At 37.3% G+C, this 25947-nt stretch overlaps 1 protein-coding gene across 1 annotated transcript in view; it reads right to left on the reverse strand.

Annotated features, from left to right (window-relative positions):
• The window catches only part of hth (Meis homeobox homothorax), a gene marked incomplete in the record, with an annotated part of 832122 nt that overhangs the window by 6416 nt on the left and 799759 nt on the right, over window positions 1-25947 (reverse strand). The window contains 1 exon segment of the mRNA XM_081729908.1: window positions 4119-4307. Coding sequence (XP_081586034.1) covers window positions 4147-4307 — 161 coding nt within the window.

Consider the following 25947-nt stretch of genomic DNA (forward strand, 5'->3'; position numbering starts at 1 on the left):
TGTCCTCTTCAGACTTTTTCTGTTTTTATTTTTGGAATTTAAAAGAAAAAAAATCTCTTAAGTGTGTATTTGCTTGTATAGTTTTGCTCTTTTTGTGATGGGAAGGTGTAGCTTTTTTTTAAAAAAAATATTTTTTTTTTCTATTTTCTGTGTGTGTATCTATACCCTGCTGGGTTGGTGGACATCAGTGCATTCCATGTGTTTTGAGAGACAGATGGCTGAAGATGACATGGCGACTGTTTCTTACCCCCTCCCACATTCGAGCTCTTCCAGCAGAGATGCCAACTGTAAAACTATAAGAACCACTCTTATACCATAAACATTTACTAAACAGAGAGAATAAACGATAATTTTACATTTTCTCATACTTAAAATTACTATAATTGATCCAAAAAAAAGCACCTACTGTATTAAAACTAACACCGAGGCACAACAATGGTTTTGGGTTTGATTTTTTTAAATGAAATATTAAAAAAGTCAGTGGTATCCAAAAAGAAAAGACATTCAGACTAAAATTTTCTAGGCGGAATCGAGAAAAGTTCAAATTCTTAAGCCAATTAACAAGTTTTAGAGAGATGGCGCTTTACGGATCAGAGGCGTGGACATTTGGAAAGCTGAAATATCCAAGCTGGAAGCATTTGAAATGTGGTGTTGGCGCAGAATGCTCCGAAAGGAAAAGCAATGAAGACGTACTAAGGAAAACAAATGAAGAACGACAGATCATGAAGATAAAAGGAAAAAGAGGAAACAACATACTTGGCCATCTTATTCGCCACCCTGATTGGATCATCTTGTTGATCGAGGGAAAGGCAGAAGAAAAACCAGCAAGAGGAAGACCAAGGATAGAATATGTAGATGCAATTGCAAAGAAGAGATCTTATCGAAGTATGAAACAGCTCTCCCAAGAGAGATAAAAGTTATAAAATTTCCATGTTGCCCACCAACCTATGGTTGAGGTGAGAAAGAAGAAGAGGACAACCATTCAAAATATGCAGATCAAATATTAAATGTCACGAGAGCTTTCTTCTACCTCCAAAAATGAGGGTAAAATGACAGAGGGTGTAAACTGAAAACTTCGCAATTTTCTCGTAAACGACTCCTAACAATTTTGTTTATATATAATATAGATCAATATTTTGTTATCAATTCTACAATACGTATAAGCCATAGTAACACCCGGAAGGATAGTATATTATTGGGAGTGGAGATATTTTTCTGCAGATCTTTAAAATATCTCATGCAATTTTATTCATATTTCATAAATAAATGTCTTACTACCAGCCGTACAATGTAACATAATAATTTCTCTTGACAAAAAAATTAGTTTAATCTTTTAGTAATAAGTTCTTCGGAAACACATGCAGTGTTCAATACCTTTGTTCATGTTCACATAACCTAAGCATGACAGAACTTTATTCACAAAATAGGAGTGAGGAACTTTAGTACGGTAATCCGTACCTTTTTATTGCTATTTTTGATGAAGAAATCAACTGAAAATCCTTATTTTAAAAATTGTATATTTCCGGTCTTAATTTTTCTGAAAATATTGCTTGCTTTTAAAGATTTCGGGGCCCGCGGTTGCTCTCATGCATGGGGTCCTTCGTTCGATTGCAGCTCGCGCCAAATGAGCTTTGTGGTGGACAAACATCGTGTGCATAGGTTTTCTCGGGGTTCTCCCGTTTCTTCCCACTTTCTTCATTACACCATTTCTCATAATCACCGTCTCTTTAGCCTAGCCGGCACAAACGGACGCAAAACAAAGATTTCATTTCGTTTCGTTGCTTAAAGCATGTCAATATATGTTAATAGACACACGAAATAGGCAAGTATGATTGATGAAAAGCGTTAAACACGAAAACGGATGACGATGAAATTTTAAAATTTGCCAAATTTAACAAGAAACAACTTATATTGGCAACGCTGCCTTCTAGTAACGAAAAAAAAAGTGAAATGAAAGATGCCAGGAGGCAATGAAAAAGGACAAGAAATAAAGGAGAAAGAAGAAAGAAGATGAAGACAGAGATAGGATAAGCATTCAGGTAGAATCCCCGTCACACGCTTTTTCTTTCTGTTTCTCATGAGCACATACATTCTCATCAAAGGTTAGCCTGGCTCAGCAGAGAGACAAAGCATCTACGTTTGATCCTATCAGAAACATTTCTTTCTTTATCTTTTTCACTATTTTAACCTTTATTCTCTCTTTGCCTGTCAATGCACGAACACAGCCAAGCTGTCTGGATCGTCAGGTCATTTCTTTTCCTTTTACCAACCATTGTAATCCTGACATACCTAACATTCTTTCCATAGTGAAGATGAGACACTTTTCGTGAGCGAAATTTTCGATAGCTATACTAAACACGTATAATGTTCTTATGTAAAACGTTATAATGTAAAAATTTATTAATCAAATGCGTTGCTAGAGCCTTTTTCAGAGGGGTTAAAAGTGCGGTATTTCAATTTTCACTATTTTCCAGTAAGTTTGGTTTACTAAAAGTCTTTATGTATACATTTACTCTGTCAGTGTTTTCCTCCGTCCGTCCGGTAAACAAAAAAATCTCAACAACTTCTTGATCAATCACCGCCAAATTTGGTCAGAATGTAGAAGATTTAAAGTCACGATCAGAGTTCGTTGACGATTATATTCAAACCGGAAGTGATAAAATTCAACCATTTCCGGTTTTAACGTTGACCATTATACAGCAAGAATGGTAATAAATAGCGAGAAGTGGCTTTGTGTGATCGATTAGGCGTTCCCAGAATACATTTTATCTTTGTCCTCTACGAAAACCGGAAGTGATAAGAATACACTATAACTTCCTGTTTTAATATTGATCTACATTGAGCCAAAACGACAAGAGATTGTTTTTAAAAATAAATTTAGCGTTTTAAGAATAGGTACCATCTTGTGCCCTAATCCCCTGTTCAAACCGCAAGTGACAGAAATCAACCACTTCCGTTTTTAACGTCGATTGCTACAGAGTAAAAAACTGTAACATAAAGCGAGAAGCTGTTATATTCAATCAACTAAAGGTCCGAAGAATATAGTTTTAGGCACTAGTAGTTAGGACAGACATTTCATGATAACTAAAAAAAATGCAGTCATAAACTTTTGACATTTTATATTAGCTGAGAAGTAGAATGATAAAGCCTTTGTATACATGATACTTATAAATGATAAGTTTTATTATCTTCTTACAAACTTTCAGTTTCTTAAGAGGCCGCAGCCCAGCGAAATTAAAATACAGATAACATTATCGAAGAGTTATATCCATTTTTACTATTTACTACGATCAGACGATGGTAGAATAGATAATCACAACTTATTCTTTATTAAATCTGTTAAGAAAAATAATGTACACCTAAACCTGGCTTTATATAATTTCCACTGTAATGATCATCAAATGGTACGAAACTTGCCCCTAGTGTTTATAGATATACTTTTCAAAATGAAATTTTTGAGCTTTACGTCCCACGGTTATGCCGCCTAGGCTAAAATAGACGGTGATGATGAAGAATGAATGAAATGGTGGAATGAAGAAAGTGGGAGGAAACGGGAGAACCCCGAGGAAACCCACGCACATGGTGTTTGTCCACCACAAAGTTCACTTGACGGGAGCAGTGCAACAAATATAAATTCCATCTTTCTCATTGTCAGCCTTTTTTTGCCTCTGAATCACTTAAAATAAATCAGTTTTAAGAATAAGTAATTTGGTTTAAAGTTACTTTGTGTACACCTTAAGAATTGTTCTTCCCAACACCATATGTCGCATACTTCTCCTTTATTGTTATGTGGTTGTGCCATAATACGAGCTCTGCTGGCTACAGTCATATTATTTTCAAACGTTATTGCAAGAATTTAATGTTCAAGAAACAAACGTTAACTAGAGTATTTCCAAATGTAAAGAGTTTTAAATTGCGAATACTTGAAAGAAAATTTTAACGTCCAATAATATACAACTCAAACGCTGGCAACTCAGCAGGATATCCTGACAGCTCCGTATCCGATTGGTTCTGCTCAAACACGTGACGTATCGTTAATTGGCAAAGCAGTCTCTTTGAAACTCAAGTGGCGGGAAGATAACAATGCTTAAGGCGTACTGATGCTAGTTATGTCTTACCTGTCGTTACAGCTGATTCGGCGGGTTGCTACAGATGATGTCCGTAGTACTGCGGCGGGTAATGGTACTCGTTGTGGAAGGCAGGGTCTCCCGGCGGCCTGTGCATCATTTGTTGTCCGTCCATCATGTACCCCATGCCCGTTCCATCAGGACTATAGGCGCCACTAGGACCTGCGTGCGGAGAGAAAACTAAACGTCAACGGGGTCAGATCTCTGTTCTACCCCCGGCAAGGGGGTGATACAACCCCCCACCCCACCCAGCACTCCCGGGTACAACCCTCTCTCTCTTAATTTATATTTATTAATCAATGCAGTAATAAATATAATAACAAATTTTCAGGACAAATGGCTAGGCTATATGAATAAATTTTCATTCATTTTAGTGACATCAATATGATTAAATTACCTTTCTAGATAGGTTCAGTGTTTTCTTAATTGAAATATCTTCTATATATAGTTGAGAGACTCCAAGAGTACTATGTATACGTACGGGAATCAAACTTGGGTCCGCACGGCATTTGAACACCCAAATTTCACCACAAACTTTTCTGTAAATTTGGTTAATTTTAGGGATTTTACAAATTTTAATGATAATGTATCCTCATATTAAATTTCGAACCACCCGAAAGGCTTTGGACCACATGGAAATAAATTCTTGTGTGTACGTGTCCGAGAGAATCATTCCAACCTACACACAAGAATTTATTTCCATGTGGTCCAAAGCCTTTCGGGTGGTTCGAAATTTAATATGAGGATAAATTATATTAAAATTTGTAAAATCCCCTAAAATTAGACCAAATTTACAGAAAAGTTGAAATTTCGGGGGGTTCAAATCCCCGCGGACCCACCCCGTGTATACATTCTTGGAGTCTCTCAACTATATATAGAAAGATGTTTATTTCTCTTAACTATTATACGGTACTTAGCAACACATTGATGTCACTAAAATGAATGAAAATTTACTTGAAATAGGTACATGTACTGAATTTATTATCATAGTCAGCAACAATGTGGACTCGCCCCGAATTTGGAACAGTGATGCTAACAGTTCTTGAAAAATTTCCACTAGAACAGGACTCAGAAACTTAGCAGAATATCACTGAACTAGTAACTAGAACAGCCTTCCTGACAGGAAACAATCCTTTTATTTATTAAACATGTTAAAAATTAGACGGTTATATTTAAAGGTGGGATAACATGGTCTTAAGAGTACAATGAACAGCTCTCTGAACGGTCCCTAATTCGATTTCATACTATGTAAACTTGTCATGAAAAAGACAATCCATTAACTATGAGACTAAAATATTTCCAACTACATACAACAAAAATAATTATAAGATCTGATGGAGAAACCACTACTTTGGCAATACTGATTGGAAAGTTTCCATCCAGGTGCTACGGTGCTCAGCTAACTTCAGTAACTTTTAAGAGTTTTCGCTACGCTAAAATTAAAAATAAGAAATTAAAAACATACAAATAATACAAAATACATTCAAAATTATCACATATCACAGGCACAGAAGTAAGAAAAAATACCTCTTAACAAAAATGTATGTCCTGAAAATTTGTTTTTCTTCCTTGAACATTACATTATTAAACCTCTAGTGAAGATTCATCAACGCTATTTCCATCATTTTATCTCCAGTTTTACTGGAATGAAACAGATACTCTTTTACAGGTTTCACAACTTCAGAATGGTAAAAGAAGCCATACGAGAAATGCTACAAAAAATCTTTCACTGCTTGTAATTTAGGAATAATGATTCCATAAGACCCTCTCCGTTGAGAAAGCATCACCTCCATTTTCAGTGGATAGTAAAAACATTTCTTAACGAACACCGTTCAACAGCGGAAACCTCCGTAATACGGACAGCTTTTTGGCCCGGCAAAAATACATGTATTCTTATGGAAGAGAATCCTCCCTTTAACGAACATTTTCTGGGACACGGACAGTTTACCTTTGCCCTCAACGTTTTACTAGCCTTTTTGTAACGGAGAGGATATATTCTTAGGTCATACGTATTTTAGCACAGAAAATACTTTCTGCACTTCAAATGATCCAGCAGTTACAAGCAAACTTCGATCAGAAACTAATGTCAACAGGATGATATGGTAGACAATCAATCATTACAGATTTGTTCAGAAGAAATTCATAACCTATCGTAATTGGTTACTTCTGTTTACATTTTTAGTATTTAATAATAATAATAATAATAATAATAATAATAATAATAATAATAATAATAATAATAATAATAATAATAATAATAATAATAATAATAATAATAATAATATATCGTCATTCGGTTACTTTTACTTTTAATACATTTAGTAAGCGAATAAAGGTATTTTTAATTTTTATACAGGTATGATTTGTACTACAGAAGAAAACTATGCAGTACGCAGCTATATAAATGCATCCCCCAGCAGTACTTTACTTTCTTTAGACACTGGTATTTTCCCCTGATTTCCCCACTAATTCGAACACTGAGTACTGTATACCGCTATTAACCAACATTTGTACATTGATGGCTAATGTATTTGCTGTTTACTGCATACAATTAATTACCATATAAACTATGAGTAAATTTAATCTCAATTTCTGTATTCTAATTTACGGACAAATAACTGTGACCTTTATTAAGAGACCTAATCATTGCGAAATTAAAATACCGCTGATTTTACAGTAATTATGTGATATCTTCAAATAGATAAAAGATAGTCGAAATGTGGAACAAGAGCGCGCTAGATAATAGCATTTTGCATGAGGTACCGTTATCACGAGTCACCTAGTAGCTTTCCGTTTGCAGCCATTTAGAAATGCGAAAATAAATCCCGATTTTCTGAATGGCTGGAAATCGAAAGTAGATAAGTGAGTCACACAGTTACTAAAATTAGCTGTATTTTAATTTCGCCGCGATGGGTCCTCTTAAAAAGTTTCACCGTACATCCCTCTGATAATTTTCACTCCATTAAAACCAAGAATTTATCAAAAACTGGATCTACTCTTAAAATCAAATCTTAACTATTCTCTGAGTCCAGCTTTTCCCGCCAGAAATCGAACTTTCCATCAACTTTGGTTGATTTAGCGTTAGCGCCACGTTCAGCATCAAGCCTACATCAAACGAGAACCTACAGCTTAACATGAGATCCGAAATAATTGAGCTTCCATCGGTAAACGAACCCGTGTCTCCTGCCCAGAAAGTACGCACGCTAACCATAGATCCAGGCGCGCACCTAGAAATTTTTGGTGGGAAGGGTCCAAACTTTGGCACGGGGGTCCGATAATACAAATCACTACGTCTATGTAATATTAAACGGGTATTATTCTGGACCCGAGGGCCCTGGTTCGATCCCTACTTATGTCAAGTGGGCTCGTGTGGTGGACACACCGTGTGCGTGGGTTTTCTCGGGGTTATCTTGTTTCCTCCCACTTACTTTATTTCACCATTTCATGCACTTATCATTACCGTCTCCTTGAATGCACATGACATAACCGTGGGATGCAAAACTCAAAAGATTTCATTTCCCTCTGGGGCCGAAAAGACAATAAGAAATTGTAAAGTATTTCCATCTATATTTTTAGAAAAAAATATACAACTAGATTCTTTTTTATGAGAGAAAGAGTACAGATGAAGTGAAACATCAAATGTTCATGCTACATCAATCTTTCCTTGATATACAAGTATAGTTTCATTGATAAAGTGTATAAATTCTAAGTTCTTTTTAAGGGGAGTCCGGACCCGGTGGACCTCTCCGTGAGCGCACCCCTGCATAGGCCTATCGCCACGAGAAAGAACAAAGCCGTCTGTAATCTGGCAACGTATGTGAGATATCGTAATAATATTAAGCATGTACTTCTGGCAAGTTGCATAAATTCACTATTTAAAAAAAAAAAAAAAAAAACAAAATATACGTGGCGTTTGTACTTTCATTCCTACTGTTTTCCGAAGAAATATTCCTCCCTTGCAGAAAGAGATGAAAACATCAGCCTCGAACTCTGTGGCTTAACATAATAAAGTAAACTGTAACAATATCACGCACTAAGTTTGATCAACTTATCACATATGGCCATATTAGGCCATTGTAGAACTTCCCCACGCACCGAGTTCCAATCTTCTCAAGCAATTTCTTGTGAGACTGTTTCTTGTGGAGAAGGCCAGACACGGGGTAGCCGAATTGCCGACCAGAATTGTATGGAGACTAATGGTCCAGACAAGCTTATCGGGAGTTTCCAGTATTTAAGGTACTACGGGAAGTTGGAAACCAGAGGATGAGGAGAGAGAGAGAGGGGTTGGAGAGATAGCAATTAAGGATCCCCAAAAGGAACATTGTAGAGAACTGACTGTGTTGGTGTGTGTGTGTGTGTGGTATGATAGCCACTGTGAAAGAACGGCATCTTACAAGCAGAGATAACTGCAAGTGTGTTTGGCGGAGATGTATAAGTCGCAGGAGAGAGAGAAAGGGACGTGATATTACCAACAATCCTATTCGACAATCGTTGCTTGCAATAGGAAGAAATCTCCTCTGCTACCCCTCACAGTTGCTACAACACATTTCCGGGTTCCGGTTCTTGGTCCAGGGATTTCCGGCTCATAGGGGGCTTTCTCAATACATTCGGAACAATAACGGTTTTAAGGTTGGAATACCATGCGAATGGGAGAGAAACGAAAGAAAAGTGATCGAAAACAGCTTTTTTTTTTTTTGTTTCTGAAGGTTTTCGAAGGTTCAGAAAAACAAACGCGTATAAGACATTCCTCAAATATCGTAAATTTTAAAAAATACAGAAATACCTCTATTATCGCCGTTCCGACTACACAATTTATATTTTGATACTGAAATTCCAATTATTGTGCTCCAAGTTCTTGTTATCGCAGCTGCGAGATGTCACCTACTACATATGCAACAGAATTACACTTAATTCGAAAATGAAATGAAATCTTTCAGTTTTACGTCCCACGGTTATGTCGTGTGGGCTAAAGGAGACGGTGATGATGAGAAATGAAGGAAATGGTCAAATGAAGAAAGTGGGAGGAAACGGAGGAATCCCGAAAAACCCACGCACACGGTGTTTGTCCACCACAAAGTCGATTTGGTGCGAACTGTGATCGAACCAGGCCCCCACGTACCAGACGTGAACGCTCTACCACTGAACCACCGCGGTCCCCTTTTCTGGAGAAGGGGTCCAGACCTGGTGAACTTACGCGTGAGTGCACCTCTGTTAAGATTGTCGCGGTATTTATTGTGACACAAATAATCGCAATAATTAAAAGTATTATCACGACCTGTAACAACAAAATTATGTTGTAGATTTAATTTAAGCCTTTTTTTTAATTTATTTGTTAAATAAAAGAGAGACATTTACGAAACAGAATTCTATTCGGAATTCTCTGGTTTGATATTATTCAGATTTCCTTCACGTATGCACGAAGATATAAATAAGATGCTTCTTCATAAATAAGCACAGAGGCTAAGCAGACGGTGATGAGACGGATGATAATGCTGGAATGAAGAAAGTGGAAAGAAACGGGAGAATACTGGAAAAAAACCCACACACGGTGTTTATCCACCACGAAGTTTATTTGACGCGGGCTGGGATCAAACCAGAGACTCTCCGCACCAGAGGTGAGCGCTCTACTACTGAGCCGCAGCAACTCCACATTTCAGTTACGAGCCTCCTCAATGAAATTCTTCTGTCTACACCACTGGTTACAAATATTTGGGTTGTAATGAATGAAACAAATTATTCTGCTACTATTAATATTACAAGTATTATTAGTCTAATATTATTGATATTATTATTATTTCATATGCACATTTATATTTTTTGGTGGCTCAGACACTTCGTTTGTATGCATTGTATATGTATGTACGCATGTACAAACACAACACACCAACACACTGCTATATCCAGAGTAGAAGCAATACTAGCTGTATCCTCAACTTCCCCCCGCTTCCCCCCACCCACTCTCGTTCTCTGTTTCATTTCGATAGCAAGCGGCAGCGCCAGCGTAGAATGGAACGAAATGGAAGTTTGTGACCTCCATGGGGCGATCCATCACCCGGGTACAATCCCAACCCTGACAGTTTCACCAACCAGGATTTCACTAGCTCAGATGAAAACGGCCGCGAAATGGGTTAGAAACGGCTGTTTCCATCCGCCTTTTACATATATATATATATATATATATATATATATATATATATATATATATATATATATATATATATATATATATATATATATATATAGTGTATGCATGTGGGCTGGTATACGTGAAATGGTAACGGGTAGAGTAGTTTGCTGTATAGAAGGGAGGGTGAAGGGTGGTTTAGCGGTTGTATTGCAGAATAGTATAAAAAAATGTTCTTTTCCCACGAAAAAAAAATATATAAAAAAAGAAATAGTCTTTCCTCGTACAAAAAAAAGAACACATATTGGTTGGTGAAGGTGGTGTGAGGGAGAACGACAAGTGCGGGAATGTGCACATACTGTTATTTATTAGAGAAGGACAAAAGACCTCGCTTTTTTATTTTTATTTTTTTGTTAGGAAAACTCGACAGTATTGGCTAGTGCAAAACTGTGTTGTGGTTCATTTCAATTACCCATGACCGCTTTCTACATCTCTCTCTCTCTCTCTCCAGACCTCTTCGATTTACGTTTTTTTTCTCTCTCTCACCCACCCTATTACACCGATATGTCTCCAGTTCCCCATCCCTCTTATCCATTACACAAAATAAGCAACATGAAACAGAGAAAATTCTAATTTTTGCTTCACTGACAAAATTTTTACTTTTATATCAATAATAAAAGAAAATATTTTTCTCCGATGTACTAATATTTATTGCATGTTTTTACACTGTTTCTTAGTGATGATTCATGATCGTACAGAGACAAGTAAAGGAAAATGATGGGACACGCAGAGGTAAATAAATATTCCTGGAAAAACAAAATACCATGAAAATTAACTAATAAAAAGAAAAAATGATTTTTTTACGATGTATTTCTCTTATATTTTGTAGTAATACTTGTACTATAGCAGAAGGCGTCGATCTTCAGGGAGGGAGAATATTGTAATATTCTCTAGGTAGAGTCAATAGCATACACAGGAATTTAGCCCTTCACCATTTTATTATATAAAAAATGTCGTGTATTATCACGTTTATTATTTAAAAAAATGTCGTGTATATCGTAATTATGATACTAAATCTCAATAAAATCTTTATCTAAATCTCTAATCACTCTAAATAAATGTTTTCAGTGTTGGATAAAAAGGGCACCCTCGGCGTATAATGTCTCGGGATGATAGGAAGTTGTCCTAGCCAATAGAGGCCTCAGAAGTAGGTATTGTATGTTACATCTCCGTAGCCCGTAGCAGCCTTAGAAATAGGTATTGTAAGTTATGTCTCCGTAGCCCATAGCAGCCTTGGGAGTAGGTATTGTACGTTACGTCTCCGTAGCCCATAGCAGCCTTAGAAATAGGTATTGTACGTTACGTCTCCGTAGCCCATAGCAGCCTTGGGAGTAGGTATTGTAAGTTACGTCTCCGTAGCCCGTAGCAGCCTTAGAAGTAGGTATTGTAAGTTACGTATCCATAGCCTATAGCGGCCTTGGGAGTAGGTATTGTAGGAGGATGACCAGCACAAGGCACTGATAACTGAACTCAGGAACACGCGCATAGGCGTAAATAAAGAGGGGTAGACACCCTAGAACAATGTTGCTCCTCTCTAGAATACCGCTAGACTACATGCTCAAACTTCGGACATTGAATAATTGTTTCAATTCCTACAAGGGATGGGCCATACTCTCCTTCGGCAAAATATCCTAGTTACGCTAATGATCATCCAGGGTAAAGGCAGGTGATCTTTTATCCGGCCACAAAACCTATTTTAGTTGGCTGGTTGATTATATATACGAGGTGTAATCAGAAAGTAAGGTTACAAAGCCTGCAGTGAAACGTGTATATAATATTTCATACAACCAATACAGCCAACAGAGTGTACATATATTAGGTTATTTTTCGACATAATCCCCATATCGATCAAGGCATTAGTAGCATCGTGGAATGAGTTTGAAAATTCCCTCCTGATAAAAATCCTGTCTTTGCGTGTTCAGCCACGTTGCCACGAAATGTTTCACCTCCTCGTCTGATGTGAAGCGATGGCCTCCTAGGTGCTCCTTCAAATGTGAGAACAGGTGAAAATTGCTTGGAGCGAGGTCCGGGCTATAGGAAGGGTGGTGTTCTGGGTTGTATGCGGTGACATTTTCTATACCAGCAGCAAACTTTCGACACCATTCTGCGACATGCTGACGAGACATTACAGTCTCTCCGAAAACCTCTACCATCTGCCGGTGAATTTCAGCCGCGATTACATGTTTCGCCCACAGAAATCGAATAACTGAGTGGACTTCTTCGTGTGACCAGTTTTCCAAACAAGTCACCATTAGTGTTTAAATATAACTAGCGCCGTAATGGTGGGTGGTTGAAACTGCACAGTTATAACTCCATGTATTAAAATTACCTTTATAATGGACGCAACTCCAGATATATCGGCCTTGTAATCTTAGTTCCTGACCCTCCCTCGTATGTCTGTTTCCAGCACTAAGGTTACATGAGATGTAGGCATACAATTTGTCCTTAACCAGGAACCGAACACGAATCTCTCTCGCAGGAGTCGCATATGGTAACCGTGTACAGTCTAGTGTGTTAAGGCAATACAAAGTTCTTAATTTATTAAGCAGGGAAACTGCTCCCGATATTCTTGTATCTAATATTTTTAGAAGACGAAGAAGATGATGTTAATTTCAAATGAGAGACGTAATGAAAAAAGACAGTTGGGTCGAAGTCCATTAGACGAAATTATTATTTTCCAGCATCTTTGTTGCGTTTGCAGCCACTCGGCCGGAAGATAAACGAGCGTTTAAAATTCGCATTCTCCCTCTTTTCTCTTCCCAGTTTCTTTCTTTTTTTCTTTCTTTCCTTCTAAAAGCATTTCTTGAAGTACGTTTTTAGTGAGTCTTTAATTTACGATAACTCCTTTGCCAAGGCTCGTAAACAACTGGAAACGAGGCACAAAAGACAGAACAAGAAAAGAGAGGAAACAAAAATGCCCGATTCACGAGGGGGCGGTCGTTAATCCTTTCCTTTCTCAATGGGTTTTATCCTTGCACTTGTCGCTTCCTTCATCTCCAAAGACCTGACACATCAATTCATTTTCCTTTGACTTTCTTTTTCTCTGTTTGTTAAAAAGCCAAATATATATAAATACGTTTCTCTTAACGTTCATTGTTGAATTTAACCTATATTTCCAAATTGTTGTGTTCAGAATGCCGAAAAAATTTAGAAACTGATTTTTTTATATAATTTTTTACGCACTCGTCCTTAGTCTAGTTGCTGGCAGTGGCGTACACAAGGGGAATTTCCGGGTTTAACTGCCCTTAAGCAAGATGTTATAGAAATATAAACATTCACTACATGACATATATGTTAAAAAAGAACGCTTGCCCTGAAAGGATATGATCAGATTAAGTGCTTGAGCCTCCCTTCATGAAATTTTGCGTACGCCACTGGGAGTTAATAAACTTCCGGTAGGCACGTATAAGCCTTTAGATCGAATTTTTTTAAAAATCTTACGTCTCACGATTATGCTCGCTAGGCTAAAGGAGACGCTGATGAAAAATGAATGAAATGGCGAAATGTTCAAAGTGAGAGGAAACGGGAGAACCCCGAGAAAACAAACGCACACGGTATTTGCCCACCAAAAGGTCACTTGGCGCGGGTTGGGATCAACCCAAAGACAATGCGCAGCAGAAGTGAACGCTCTATCACTGAGTCACCGCGGCTCTAGGCTTTGGAACAGTTTGAGTGATTAACAAAAGGTAATTCCTTTTTGTATTTGACTCACTGGACGGCTAATCTTCACGTGGAGGAAATAAGAGTTACGGGAAGTATCTGAAACGTGTGTATGAATCCATTCCCTAGCCTTCAGATGCGTATTAGAATCGAAATAGATTGATGGAAACACAGCTCGATTCAGGTCGTAAAGACGTTCACTCGTTTTTCATCTGTCATCATCTCTGGCCTTTGCCCTCTACGGATTCTTCTTTAGTTCCGTTACGAGGAGGAAGTAATACATAAATACGGCTTTAATTTTTAGCGACTTTTTACTGCAAATTGGAGTAATTCCGTGTTTAGTGACTTTTTAGTGTCAACGTTTAGGTAATACTGACTCCTGCTAATCTTTTAACATAAGTATTTTAATGAAAGTGAGATGATAAGAACCGAGTTCGAAGTAAGTACTGAGTATGTTCAAAAGTAGAAGTCAATCGATTCAGCCGTTCCGCCGTGAAGCGATCACAAGATCGCATTCGTTCAATTTTATAAATAAATAGCCTAGATAAATATTCCACGGTTGAATTTGAAGTCGATTATCCAGCAACAACAGATTTGATTACTTCTTTCATTCCCGAGTACAGTTACCCCTAACGCTCTCGCCTTCGGTGCGAGCGGTTCCGGGTTCGATTCCCAGTGGGGGCACTCGGTCGAAAAGTGCAAAAAGCTTTTACAGGCCAGTCATAATGAATGAGGTTTTCTTGGCATTTTCTTATTCACACCAGGCAAATGCCGGAGTGGTACCTAATTTATAGGTCCCAGGCTGCTTCCTTCCTTCAACAATCTTTTCTTCCTTCCCTTTCCTCGGATAGTGTGCTCGCCGAAGGAAGTCATCTCTCATATGTGACGGGCTAAATGGCCATAGATGCCGAAAGCCCAGAAATCTAAATTCTAAATTATTCTCGAGCATATTTCAATTGCGCACAAATTATTATTAACTAATCGGTAGTGCCAAGTCCCCCTTCGCTCGCTTGCTACATCCCAACTCCGACCCTATGTCAGACTCGTTATCGTACCTACTTGCATTTCTCCATTCGCGCATGTATGAAGAATCAACCTTTCTTTTTATATCTTCATCCTTCCGTATAGGCAACCGGTAATGCTATGTTGAGGGCAATTTTCTCCTCTGGCAGAACCGTGACTCCCTCCATCCCAGTCTCTCTGAAGGCCACGAAATGTACATCTTGTGGCAAATAAAAAATGCAACTTTGTCTGTTCATCTTCTACCATCCCCCCCGTTCACCTTCCCCCTTAGTTCTCACATCATACTATATAGGAGCAAACCAAGACTATAAAAATCGCATCCTCCCCTCGTCATGGTTGTTGAAACAGGACCCTTTTCCTCCTCCCCTGTTTTTAGCTTCCAGGAGTGACGATGAGTACTGAGAGTTTGTGAACGCCGAGAGAAGGGGGAGGGGAGGGAAGGTAATAGGTGCAAAGCTGTGATAAGATGAGGCATAATTGGTATCAGGTGAATCCTAAAGGTTTATAGCTCCGTAAAAAAAAAAAAAAAAAAAAAAAAAAAGTTTCCAGAGAAAGGAAATGGTTAAAGAAAACGGGTTCTTTTAACACGGAAAGAAGGAGAGTCGTTGCAGGGTTGAGAAGTACAAAAGAGAAAGCATTTTCTTCCATAGGCAGGAAGACAATAATATACTATACACAATTTTCTAAATTAAGTAAAATTGATTTTTTTTAAAAAATCTATAATACTATTAAAACAGGGGAGGGGAATGTTTAAAGATTAAACGAATACCAATCGATAATATCATTAATCTGAACGAAATTATAAGTTTAAGTTCTCATACATCGTTTTCAAGAAAAACTAGATACTTTCTACACCTATAAATCGATACTATATGACAAATACACAATGTATTAAAGTGAGAGTCGTATTAAACTATGGACTTTTCCATTACGATACTAGGAAGATGGTAGTACACAGGATAAGTAAAATGTAGCGTGGAAGACCCGACTTCGGTTCCCGGCGGGAGTTCATGTGGGTCGGATCCCACGTTCAGCTGTAGATCCACGTCTCATATAGCCTCGCTGCTGAAAGGAACGCTTAACTCAAAATCAAATAGGAGCTCATTCGTGGCTAAGCGGTTAGCATACGCGCCTTTGGCGTGGGAGATCCGGGTTCGATTCTCGGCGGGAGCTCATGTGGTTCGGATTCCACGTTAATCAGTAGGTCCACGTCTCATATAGCCTTGCTGCTGAACGGGACGTTAAACTCAAAATCAACTCAACTCAAAATCTAATAATAATAATAATAATAATAATAATAATAATAATAAATATTCGGTTTCAGCAGTAATCTTAAAGCATTACCTTTATTACAACTGCTCATTTTATTTAACTTTTAATGCAACTGAACCAATTATTTTTACAATGCTAGGTGAATATCGAAAAGATCTGTGCACATGGAATCGAACCCGGAAACAAAACACTCAAAGGTGGCCAAGCTTGACCACTGGACTATATAAAAGCGTATAATTTACATTTTTTTTCTTCCTTTCAGATCCTATAAGGAATTATCGAACAAAATTGACAACGGTGTTAGCTATACTAAAAGGAGGGGAACTGTAAATGTTATTTTTTCTTGAATTCTGTCAAATTCGCAGCTTTCAAAGGGATAGTAAAAAGAGTGAGTAATTATGTATTTAAAAACATCTCAGTATATTGAATAAATTAAGATGAAGTGAAATTAACGTCCCACGATTATACTCTTTAGGCAAAAAGAGATAAATAACGGTGGTGAAATTAAATTCTTTTGAGCTCTCCCCACTGAGAATCGAACCCGCGATCACGTACATCAAAGGCACACTCGCTAGCTACTAGACTAACGGAGAAGGCCAGTATAATAAATAAAAACTTTCGCACAGAGATCTAGTGATAGTGTGGTTTAAGAAGCCTATCACTGCGAAATTAAAATACCACTAATTTTACAGTAATTATGTGATATCTTCAAATAGATGAAAGATAATTAAAATGTGGAACAAGAGCGAGCTAGACAATATTATTTTGTATGAGGTACCGTTATCACGAGTCACCTAGTAGGTTTCCATTTGCAGCCATTTATAAACGCGGAAATAAATGCTGATTTTCTAAATGTTTGGAAATTGAAAGCAGATAAGTGAGTCGTGATAACAGTACCTCATGTAAAATAATATTGTCTAGCGTGCTCTTGTTCCATTTCTTGATTATCTTTTATTTATTTGAAGATATCATATAATTACTGTAAAATTAGCGGTATTTTAATTTTGCCGCGATGAGACCTCTTAACTCTCTTTTCAGCACCGGGACTATATGAGACTTGGGTCTAAAGTTTTTAACATGAAATTCAAATCACATTATCTCCCAAGTGGGAATCCAACCTAGTCTCATTTGTCGAAAACGCAACAAGTACCCTTTAAGTACGAGAGAGATTAAATCAAACTGTATTTTAAAAAAATCTGTATCTTCATCATTACCTTTGAAAATTATAATATAAAAAAATGTAATAGATAGTAGGTAATGCAAAATTTATAATCAATAAAGACTGTGTTTATATGAAACAAAAATGGCGTCTCCGTCCTCCTTTTTAAACAGAGATTTTACAAAGGCATTTGATATTTTCCCTTTTGATGTAGAATTAATCTAGTATCATTAGGGGAACGATTACATTTTTTGATATCTACTTTTTATACAGACATATTTTAACATCCGTAGATGACTAAGTGTTGTGATAATATGTCTATTCATTAAATTTTACGAAACATTTAAAACAAGCTTTTATTTCCTTAACTAACTGTTAGGTTCGATGGGTGCTTGTCACTCATCTAGAGAATAATTTTTGTGCTAAAACCCAGTTTTTACTTCTCAGTGAATAGGAATGGGAATGAAAAACTGTGAGGAGGGTAGATGGGAAGAATTTCTTCGAATTAAAATCTTGCAGTCGGGTTTATTGTACGGTAACTATTCTGCTTCGAAAAAATATATTGCACGACATTACACGACAATAATGTCTATCTTGTTAGCTTCAATGTCAGAGGGAGAAATATGGTCTTTATGATGCTTCATCTGCCAGTTATTTTAAGTTTATTAGCAGCCAGAAAAATAGTTTATTTGGCAACTATTAGCCTTTACTTACAGGCTAACAAGTAAAATTTACCTTGTACCAAATCAACGTCATTTTCATAGATATTTAAGAAACTTTAATAAGATATAAATCATATTTCATTCTTTCATGTCCCTAAACTAACTTCGACGCTAGCGACAACTATTGGTCTAACTGTGAACTATTAGGAATCAGCGTTACAGACATGCGTCTTATCAATGTTTTATCTAAACGTTTACTCCTGAACGTTTATGCAACCCGTGTCTCTGAGATGTTTTACAGATTGCATATGGTTCGCGGGTTATTGAGATGTTATTGCCTTATAAATAGGATAGATGGATTAATTCCATACTTAAATAGTTTACGGCCGAAGGTTTTTTGGTATTGCAGACAATGGTTTCATCCTCGGTGGACGTGTCGGGACGTTTATAATACTAGACATCGGCGGCACAATGACAAAACCAGTTTTTTTCTCGATCATTTGTGTTATTGCTCAAAACTCTTCCTCGAACAGGGGACATTTCAGGGTACAGCGTTCAACGTGCGCCAAAAGCATCGGGTGTCTCCCCAAATACATATACACTATAATTTAAGAGCACAATGGGGACGTTCCCACGGGGAACCCACTGGGTCCCGACCCCCTAAAAACAAAACTTCAACATACATTTGTACACTTTCTTCATAAAACCATTCTTGTTTAACAGGAAAATGATTGATGTAGCATGAAAATTTGATTTTACACTTCATCTATACTCCTTCTTTTATAAAAACAATCTAGCTATATATTTTGAAAATACAGCTATAAACTGAAAATATAGATGGAAGTGTTTTACAATTACTTAAAGTCTTTTCGGGTGCAGAATAATACCCGTCCAATACTACAAAGACGTAGTGGCTTATAGTATTGAACCCTCCCCCCCAACAAAAGTTTCTGAGTCCGCGCCTATGTTAACAGTACTGTGAAGTTTAAAAGACCAACTAAACTTATCAAGCGAGGGGCCAGAAGGAGCTAGTAGTGTGTTAATCTTGTTCATATATATACGTAATAAGCATCTTCGCTTTTTTTTTCTTTTCTCTCTTTTTCTTTTTCTTGTACCGTATGACATTTTCGTGTTCGTGCGTTATCAATGCTGCAAAACTTACATCTAAATTAGCATATACTTGACATGCAGTAAATAATTAGCAAAACTATTATATATGAAAGCAAATAATGCACACTATGAAAGTACACTTTAAAAAATAAAATTAAGTCTCTTCGGTAGCTCACTCCTAGTTTTCTTTTTAATTAGTGAATAATTGAAACACAATGAAGAGTAATAATGATGTAGAAAGTAAGGCAGATGGCATTTATGAAATACGATTTAAAAATTATATAATTGTTTCCAAACCTTTCCTTGTAGACCAGAAATGTGGGTTTGCAGCTTATAACTGTTGGACACCTAAATTTACACACTATACACGGTGTTACAAAAATTTGTCAAAAATATTTTGGAAAATGATTCGTCACATCAAAATAAGAGAAAAAAGTTCATATGGACCTGTGGTCGGAAGTGAATAGTTTTGTAGTCACAGGATGCCTAAAACGTGAAGAAATGAACTCTAGAAGGTCTATACTTGCAGTACCAGAGGACTGATTGTTGTTGGGTCAAAACATCACTGGGGAACTAGTATGTGAACTATCCAAATATCCAACTTTCAGAACCTCCGCTACTTGCACGATCATTTTTAGAGAAGTTGTTTGGGGGTACTTGATCACTCTCCAGCTACCTCTCTAAAAATTGGTGTGGAAGTACTGGAGCATTCTTAAACATAGATATTTGGATAGTTCATATACCACATCTTCAGTGATGCCTTGACACTACTACGATAGATCCAGTAGTAGTGGAGCTATGAACTTCTAAAGTTCATCTGTTTCAAGTGTTTTCGACACTATATAATTCCGAAACTATCCACTTTTGAGCACAGGTTCAAATGAACTTTTTTTTCTTCATATTTTTGTGTGAGGAATCTGTTCCAAAAATATTGTCATCCACTTTTGTAACACCCTGTATGAGGGGTGTTGAAAACAATTACTAAATCATATAATATCTTTTGTAGATACTTCCTGCCTTAATTTCTACATTTTTGACATTTTCCATTGCCTTTAGTTATTCATTAAAATTCCTAAAAGCGAGAGGCAGCTTAGGAAACAGTCTTAAGAATGGTTATTTTCTCTGAATGCTTCTTTTACCATAAAATCATACCAAGAACCACACTTTGTACACCCGATTAGCTTTAAGAAAAAAAAACTGTTGTACACGGGAGATATATATGGGATCTTTGAATTTTGTCTACCATTGTACACACATCAGCATTAAAATATAAGAATAAATAATTGTGCAAGAATGAAAATTCTAATTATGTTAATTCTAATTATGTTTATTATAATTAATAGTAGCACCAGCACATTACTTTCGAAAAATTAAATTTAGTGTTTGTTTTAAATATAGTTTCCTGTAACAGTTTGTAGTTGGTAAAATGAAAAACGACCTTTTTCTCCAATTTCTCTTATAAATGCTTCGTATTAAGTATTGTGCTGTATGGGTCAGAAATATGAACATTACGCAGAAAGGATTAAGAGTCTTCATCCCGGCGAAATTAAAATACCGCTAATTTTACAGTAATTATGTGATATCTTCAAATAGATAAAAGATAATCGAAATGTGGATCAAGAGCGCCCTAGACAATATAATTTTACAGAAGAAACCGTTATCACGAATCACTTATTTGCTTTCAATTTCGAGCCATTTTGAAATTCGGCATTTATTTTCGCGTTTCTAAACAGCTGAAAACGGAAAGCCAGTAGGTGACTTGTGATAACGGTACCTCACGCAAAATAATATTGTCTAGGGCGCTCTTGTTCCATATTTCAATTATCTTTTATCTATTTGAAGATATCACATAATTACTGTAAAATTAGCGGTATTTTAATTTCGTCGGGATGAAGACTTAAAAACGACTGGAAGTTTTCGAAATGTGGATGTGGAGGAGAATGGAAAGAATTAGATGGGTCGAGCGGAAAACGAATGAGAGGTTGTTAAAAATGGTGAGGGAGAAAAGAACAACTTTCGATATTATTAAGAAGAGGAAGAGAAACTCTTTGGGATATTGGCTAAGAAGGAACGTGCTAGAGAGTATGGTAGCAGGAAAGAGAGAGAGAGAAAGGGCGAAGGAGCCTACAATCAATGAACGATATTAAGACAGAGAAATCGTACGTAAAGACGAAAAGGTTGGCGGAAAACTGTTCAGCATGACGATTTCTGATTCTTAGTTGCAGCAAGTAACCTCCCAACAATGGCAGAAAACCTATGATGATGATGATGATTATATAACGACTGCTTATTGGGTTTTGAATAAACTGTTGGTAGAATTTGAGAGATGCTTATCAGTAATCACACAGTGAAGTAAAATGCACTTATTATTACACGAGTCCCTGTATTACTATTCTTCCCAATGTGATAGTTGCGAACAACTGAGGTCTTACCAAGAGAAGTATCAGTCTTATCTAAATTCAAAATGATTTCATTATGTGAATCATATAGGAGGCGTTCTGTGTGGTAAGGGCGAACGCCACAAAGACTTTTTCTTTGGAAGATATGCATTTCAAACTTCCTTCACAAGAGCGAACTGATCAAGAGCTCCTTCGTGGATAAGTGATTAGCGTACGCGCCTTTGCCGTGGGAGATTTGGGTTCGGCTCGGCGGAAGCTCATGTGATTTGGGTTCCACATTAAGCTGCAAGTCCACGTCTTATATAGCCTCGCTGCTGAAAGGGACACTAAGCTGAAAATGAAACCGAACTGAAGAAAAGGTTCTTCTATTATTATTATTATTATTATTACTTTGGGTAAGTAGAAAAAATTACTCTCGGTTAAGTTCACTCTTTACTATTCGGAACCAGTGATGACGCTACAGAGGTGGACAAGGAGGCGGGCGCTCCCCCTGACTGTTCTTCAGACATTATATTATAACGTAGCACTAGTAATTTAAAACTATTATTTTATTATTTATTGAGCTCCTCAGTGGCTAAGCGGTTAGCGTACGCGCCTTTGGCGTGGGAGACCCGGGTTCGATTCCCGGCGGGAGCTCATGTGGTTCGGATTCCACGTTAATCAGTAGGTCCACGTCTCATATAGCCTCGCTGCTGAAAGGGACGCTAAACTACAATCAACTCAACTCAAATTTATTATTTATTTATTATTTAACTATTATTGTATTAATTCCTTAAAAATATGGTTTATTTTGGTCTTTAAGGAATACATAACTAAAATTTACATAATAAATTTTACACTATTATTTTGTTTAAAGTATATCTGTAGTTAAAGATAGATATGTGATATCTTCATTTCTCATTGTACTTTCCCTGCCTAGAAGCAATAATTCAAACATGCTATTTTTCTCCCTACCTTGTATTAAAGAGTTCAACACAATTGGAATTTTCTTCGATAGTTTCAGGAATGTGCGCAGATTACTGGTCCTGGGGGTCTGGACCCTCCCTTCCCCTCAATATTCCGACTTTTGTATAAATTTTGTCTAATTTTAGGGGTAATTTTATAAATTTTAACAGAATTTGTCCTCATATTGAATTTGGATTACCTCTCCGAAATAAATTTCTTATTCCGTGCCTACCAAAAGGTTATATAAAGGTAAACACGACTAGCGCAGGGCAAGGTGGTTCAATGGCAGAGCGTTCAGTTGTGGTACGAGAGGTCCCTGGTTCGATCCCAAACCTGTGAATTCGTGATGAACAGCATAGTCTCTTGTTTCCTCCCACATTACCATCCCGTAAATTCTTTTATAATCACACAGTTCCATTCCTTTATTTCACACTGAGAAAAATCCGTTATCCGGACAACGGTATATTGTACAAATATATGGAATCTATACGTTTACTACGGAAATCTGTACGGAGCATACGATATCCATATTCTATAAATATACTGCCTTTTTCCTACTTAGATGTTACATTATGCATCTGCAGTATGTCTGACATTTAACAGTCTTCCGTATGTGTACGTGTGTTACATACGACAGTTACATGTTATATACGTCCATCTGTATGTGAGATCTTTACCGTCTATACATACAGTCATACTGAAAGTACGTATAGGTGGAACACTTATACGGACAGTATTATAAAACATATGTTTTCAGTTATACGTTTGCTATAGGGTGTCATATAGGCCATGTCATATGTCATTTTGTGTGTACAGGGCTTAATCATAGGACGGGGAAAAGATTTTTTTTTTTTAATTTTACTGCTAGGGCAATATTGCCGTTTATATATACATATATATTAATAGTAATTTTGGTCCTCTAGTAATTAATCCAACAAATTAGGTATATGTGAGAATACACAAATCGTCAGTATCGTCTGAACATATGTGGCCTATGGCCTGGGGATTTCACGTGCAGAATAATATACGCATCATGTATAAAATTTATCTGTAGGGGCTCAGAATACTGGTTTGCCCAGAAGGCCATGAAGTTCGTAAGACAGCACTCTAAGCCATTACTCTCTAAATATAGGAATTCCCGGAAAATAGATTCCATTCTGTATCAGAATTGAAATTTATTTAACAGCAAAATGGCGGCAGTAAAATGGTTTATCATTACGCCTGCCTTTTCTCCTTAATATATGGTCTTTTCAGTTTAACGTTCCACGATTATGCTCTTTTGGCTAAAGGAGACGGATAATTAAAGCCCGTGAATGATGATGGAATTAGAAAGTGGGAGGAAACGAGAGTACTCCGAGAAAACCCTGGGACACAATGCTGTCCATCACAAACTTACTTGGCCGGGACCAGGAATCCCAAGCACCAGGGTAAGCACTCTACCACTGAGCCACCGCGCCCTTTCCCTTAAACGTTCTGAGATTAAAGGAAACACAGCAATGAACGAAACATTGATGAAGCATAAAGCACATTTACTTACGCTTTACACCATGATCTAGACTCCAGTCATTCTATACTTGTAACGGTGAAAATACACTGCGTCGGAAGGAAAGCCGGGAATAATAAGAAAACAGAACATTGGATATAATTAAGAGTCTTCATCCCGACGAAATTAAAATACCGCTAATTTTACAGTAATTATGTGATATCTTCAAATAGATAAAAGATAATTGAAATATGGAACAACAGCGCCCTAGACAATATTATTTTACATGAGATACCGTTATCACGACTCATTTATCAGCTTTCGATTTCGAGCCATTTTGAAAACCGGCATTTATTTTCGCGTTTCTAAACAGCTGAAAACGGAAAGCCACTAGGTGACTTGTGATAACGGTACCTCACGCAAAATAATATTGTCTAGGGAGCTCTTGTTTCATATTTCAATTATCTTTTATCTATTTGAAGATATTATATAATTACTGTAAAATTAGCGGTATTTTAATTTCGCCGGGATGAAGACTCTTAAGAACAGAAAAGAGACTGGTTACAACACAGTTGCGAAGAAAATTATTTCTGAGGGACATGACAGAAGATGTAGTGGAAGATAAAAGAGGAAGAGGAGAAAAATATGTATTTTTAAAAATTCAACGCCAAATGGCTACGCCCATTAAAGTAAACCAGACGAATAATTAATAAAAGGGAGTGATTTTGAAAGAAGTGGTCAAATGAGAATGTGGAAGAAAACGCGAGAAGTGGAGAAAACACACGGAGATGATTATGTCTTCCATAAACTTACTTTATCTGGGATCGAACTACAGACCATTTTCACCAAAAGTAAGCCACTAGTAGGCCAACGTTCTATGCAAAGTGAAAGCAGATGATAAAACTGCAATTATTAGTGTAAGACGAATAAGTTAGCTCAAGACTGCAGTACATGCAGGGTCCTTGATTCGCGGTAACTAACCTCTCGTGACGGCACATTACATATGGAAAACTTACTAAGAATGACTATGATAATAGGTCATTTATTAGTTACAAAGTATTATAAATCAGCGTTTCCTATTCTCTCATGGTCGAGTGGCCCCGCGTAGCGTAGTCGCTAACGCTGTCGCCTTCGGTGCGAGCGGTCCCGGGTCCGAGTCCCGGTGGTGATACTCGGTCGAAAATCATAAAAAGCTTTTTGAGGTCAGCCATCAGGAATTTGAGGTTTTCCTCATTCACATTAGGCAAATGCCGGGGTGGTACCTAACTTATAGGTTCCAGGCCGCTTCCTTCCTTCCCCAAACCTTTCTTCTTTTCTCCGGATAGTGTGATCGCCCAGGGACGTCATCTCTCATATGCGACGGGCTAAATGGCCAAAGAGGCCGACAGCCCAGAAATCTAAAATCCTAAACACTAAATCTCTCATGGTCGATGAGGCAATTCTCATGGCATGTCTTTCACCCCCTCCCCAGAAAAAAAACTGCTTTTAAACTTCCCACATGGTTCTGATCTTGACTACCCAATGTTCGTAGCTGCTTCGAGGCTAAGGAAGGCAGTGTTGACGACACTGAATGAAATGGAATGAAGACAGTGACGGGAAACGAAAGAACCCCGATACAACCCACACACATAATGTTTGTACACCATCTAGTCTTATATTTGACGTGATCTTATATCGAACCAAGGTACCTACGCACCAAGATATGTGCGCTCTGCCATTGAGCCACCGCGGTATCAAGAAAATTGGTGCGAATGAAATAGCCAACGTACGCGTCATTTTCAAAGGCAAAAAATGAAAAAAAAAAAAAAAGAACACGACAAAATCTGGTTAATAAAAATAGCCGCCATCTTCAAGCACACGCTTTGAAAATCACACAGCCAATCATTGGATTTCGTAGCAAAAGAAATCTGACGTCAGCAATCC

Source organism: Thermobia domestica, chromosome 11 (genome assembly GCF_964235325.1).
Source record: "Thermobia domestica chromosome 11, izTheDome1.hap1.1, whole genome shotgun sequence".
In the NCBI taxonomy this organism is placed as follows: domain Eukaryota; kingdom Metazoa; phylum Arthropoda; class Insecta; order Zygentoma; family Lepismatidae; genus Thermobia; species Thermobia domestica.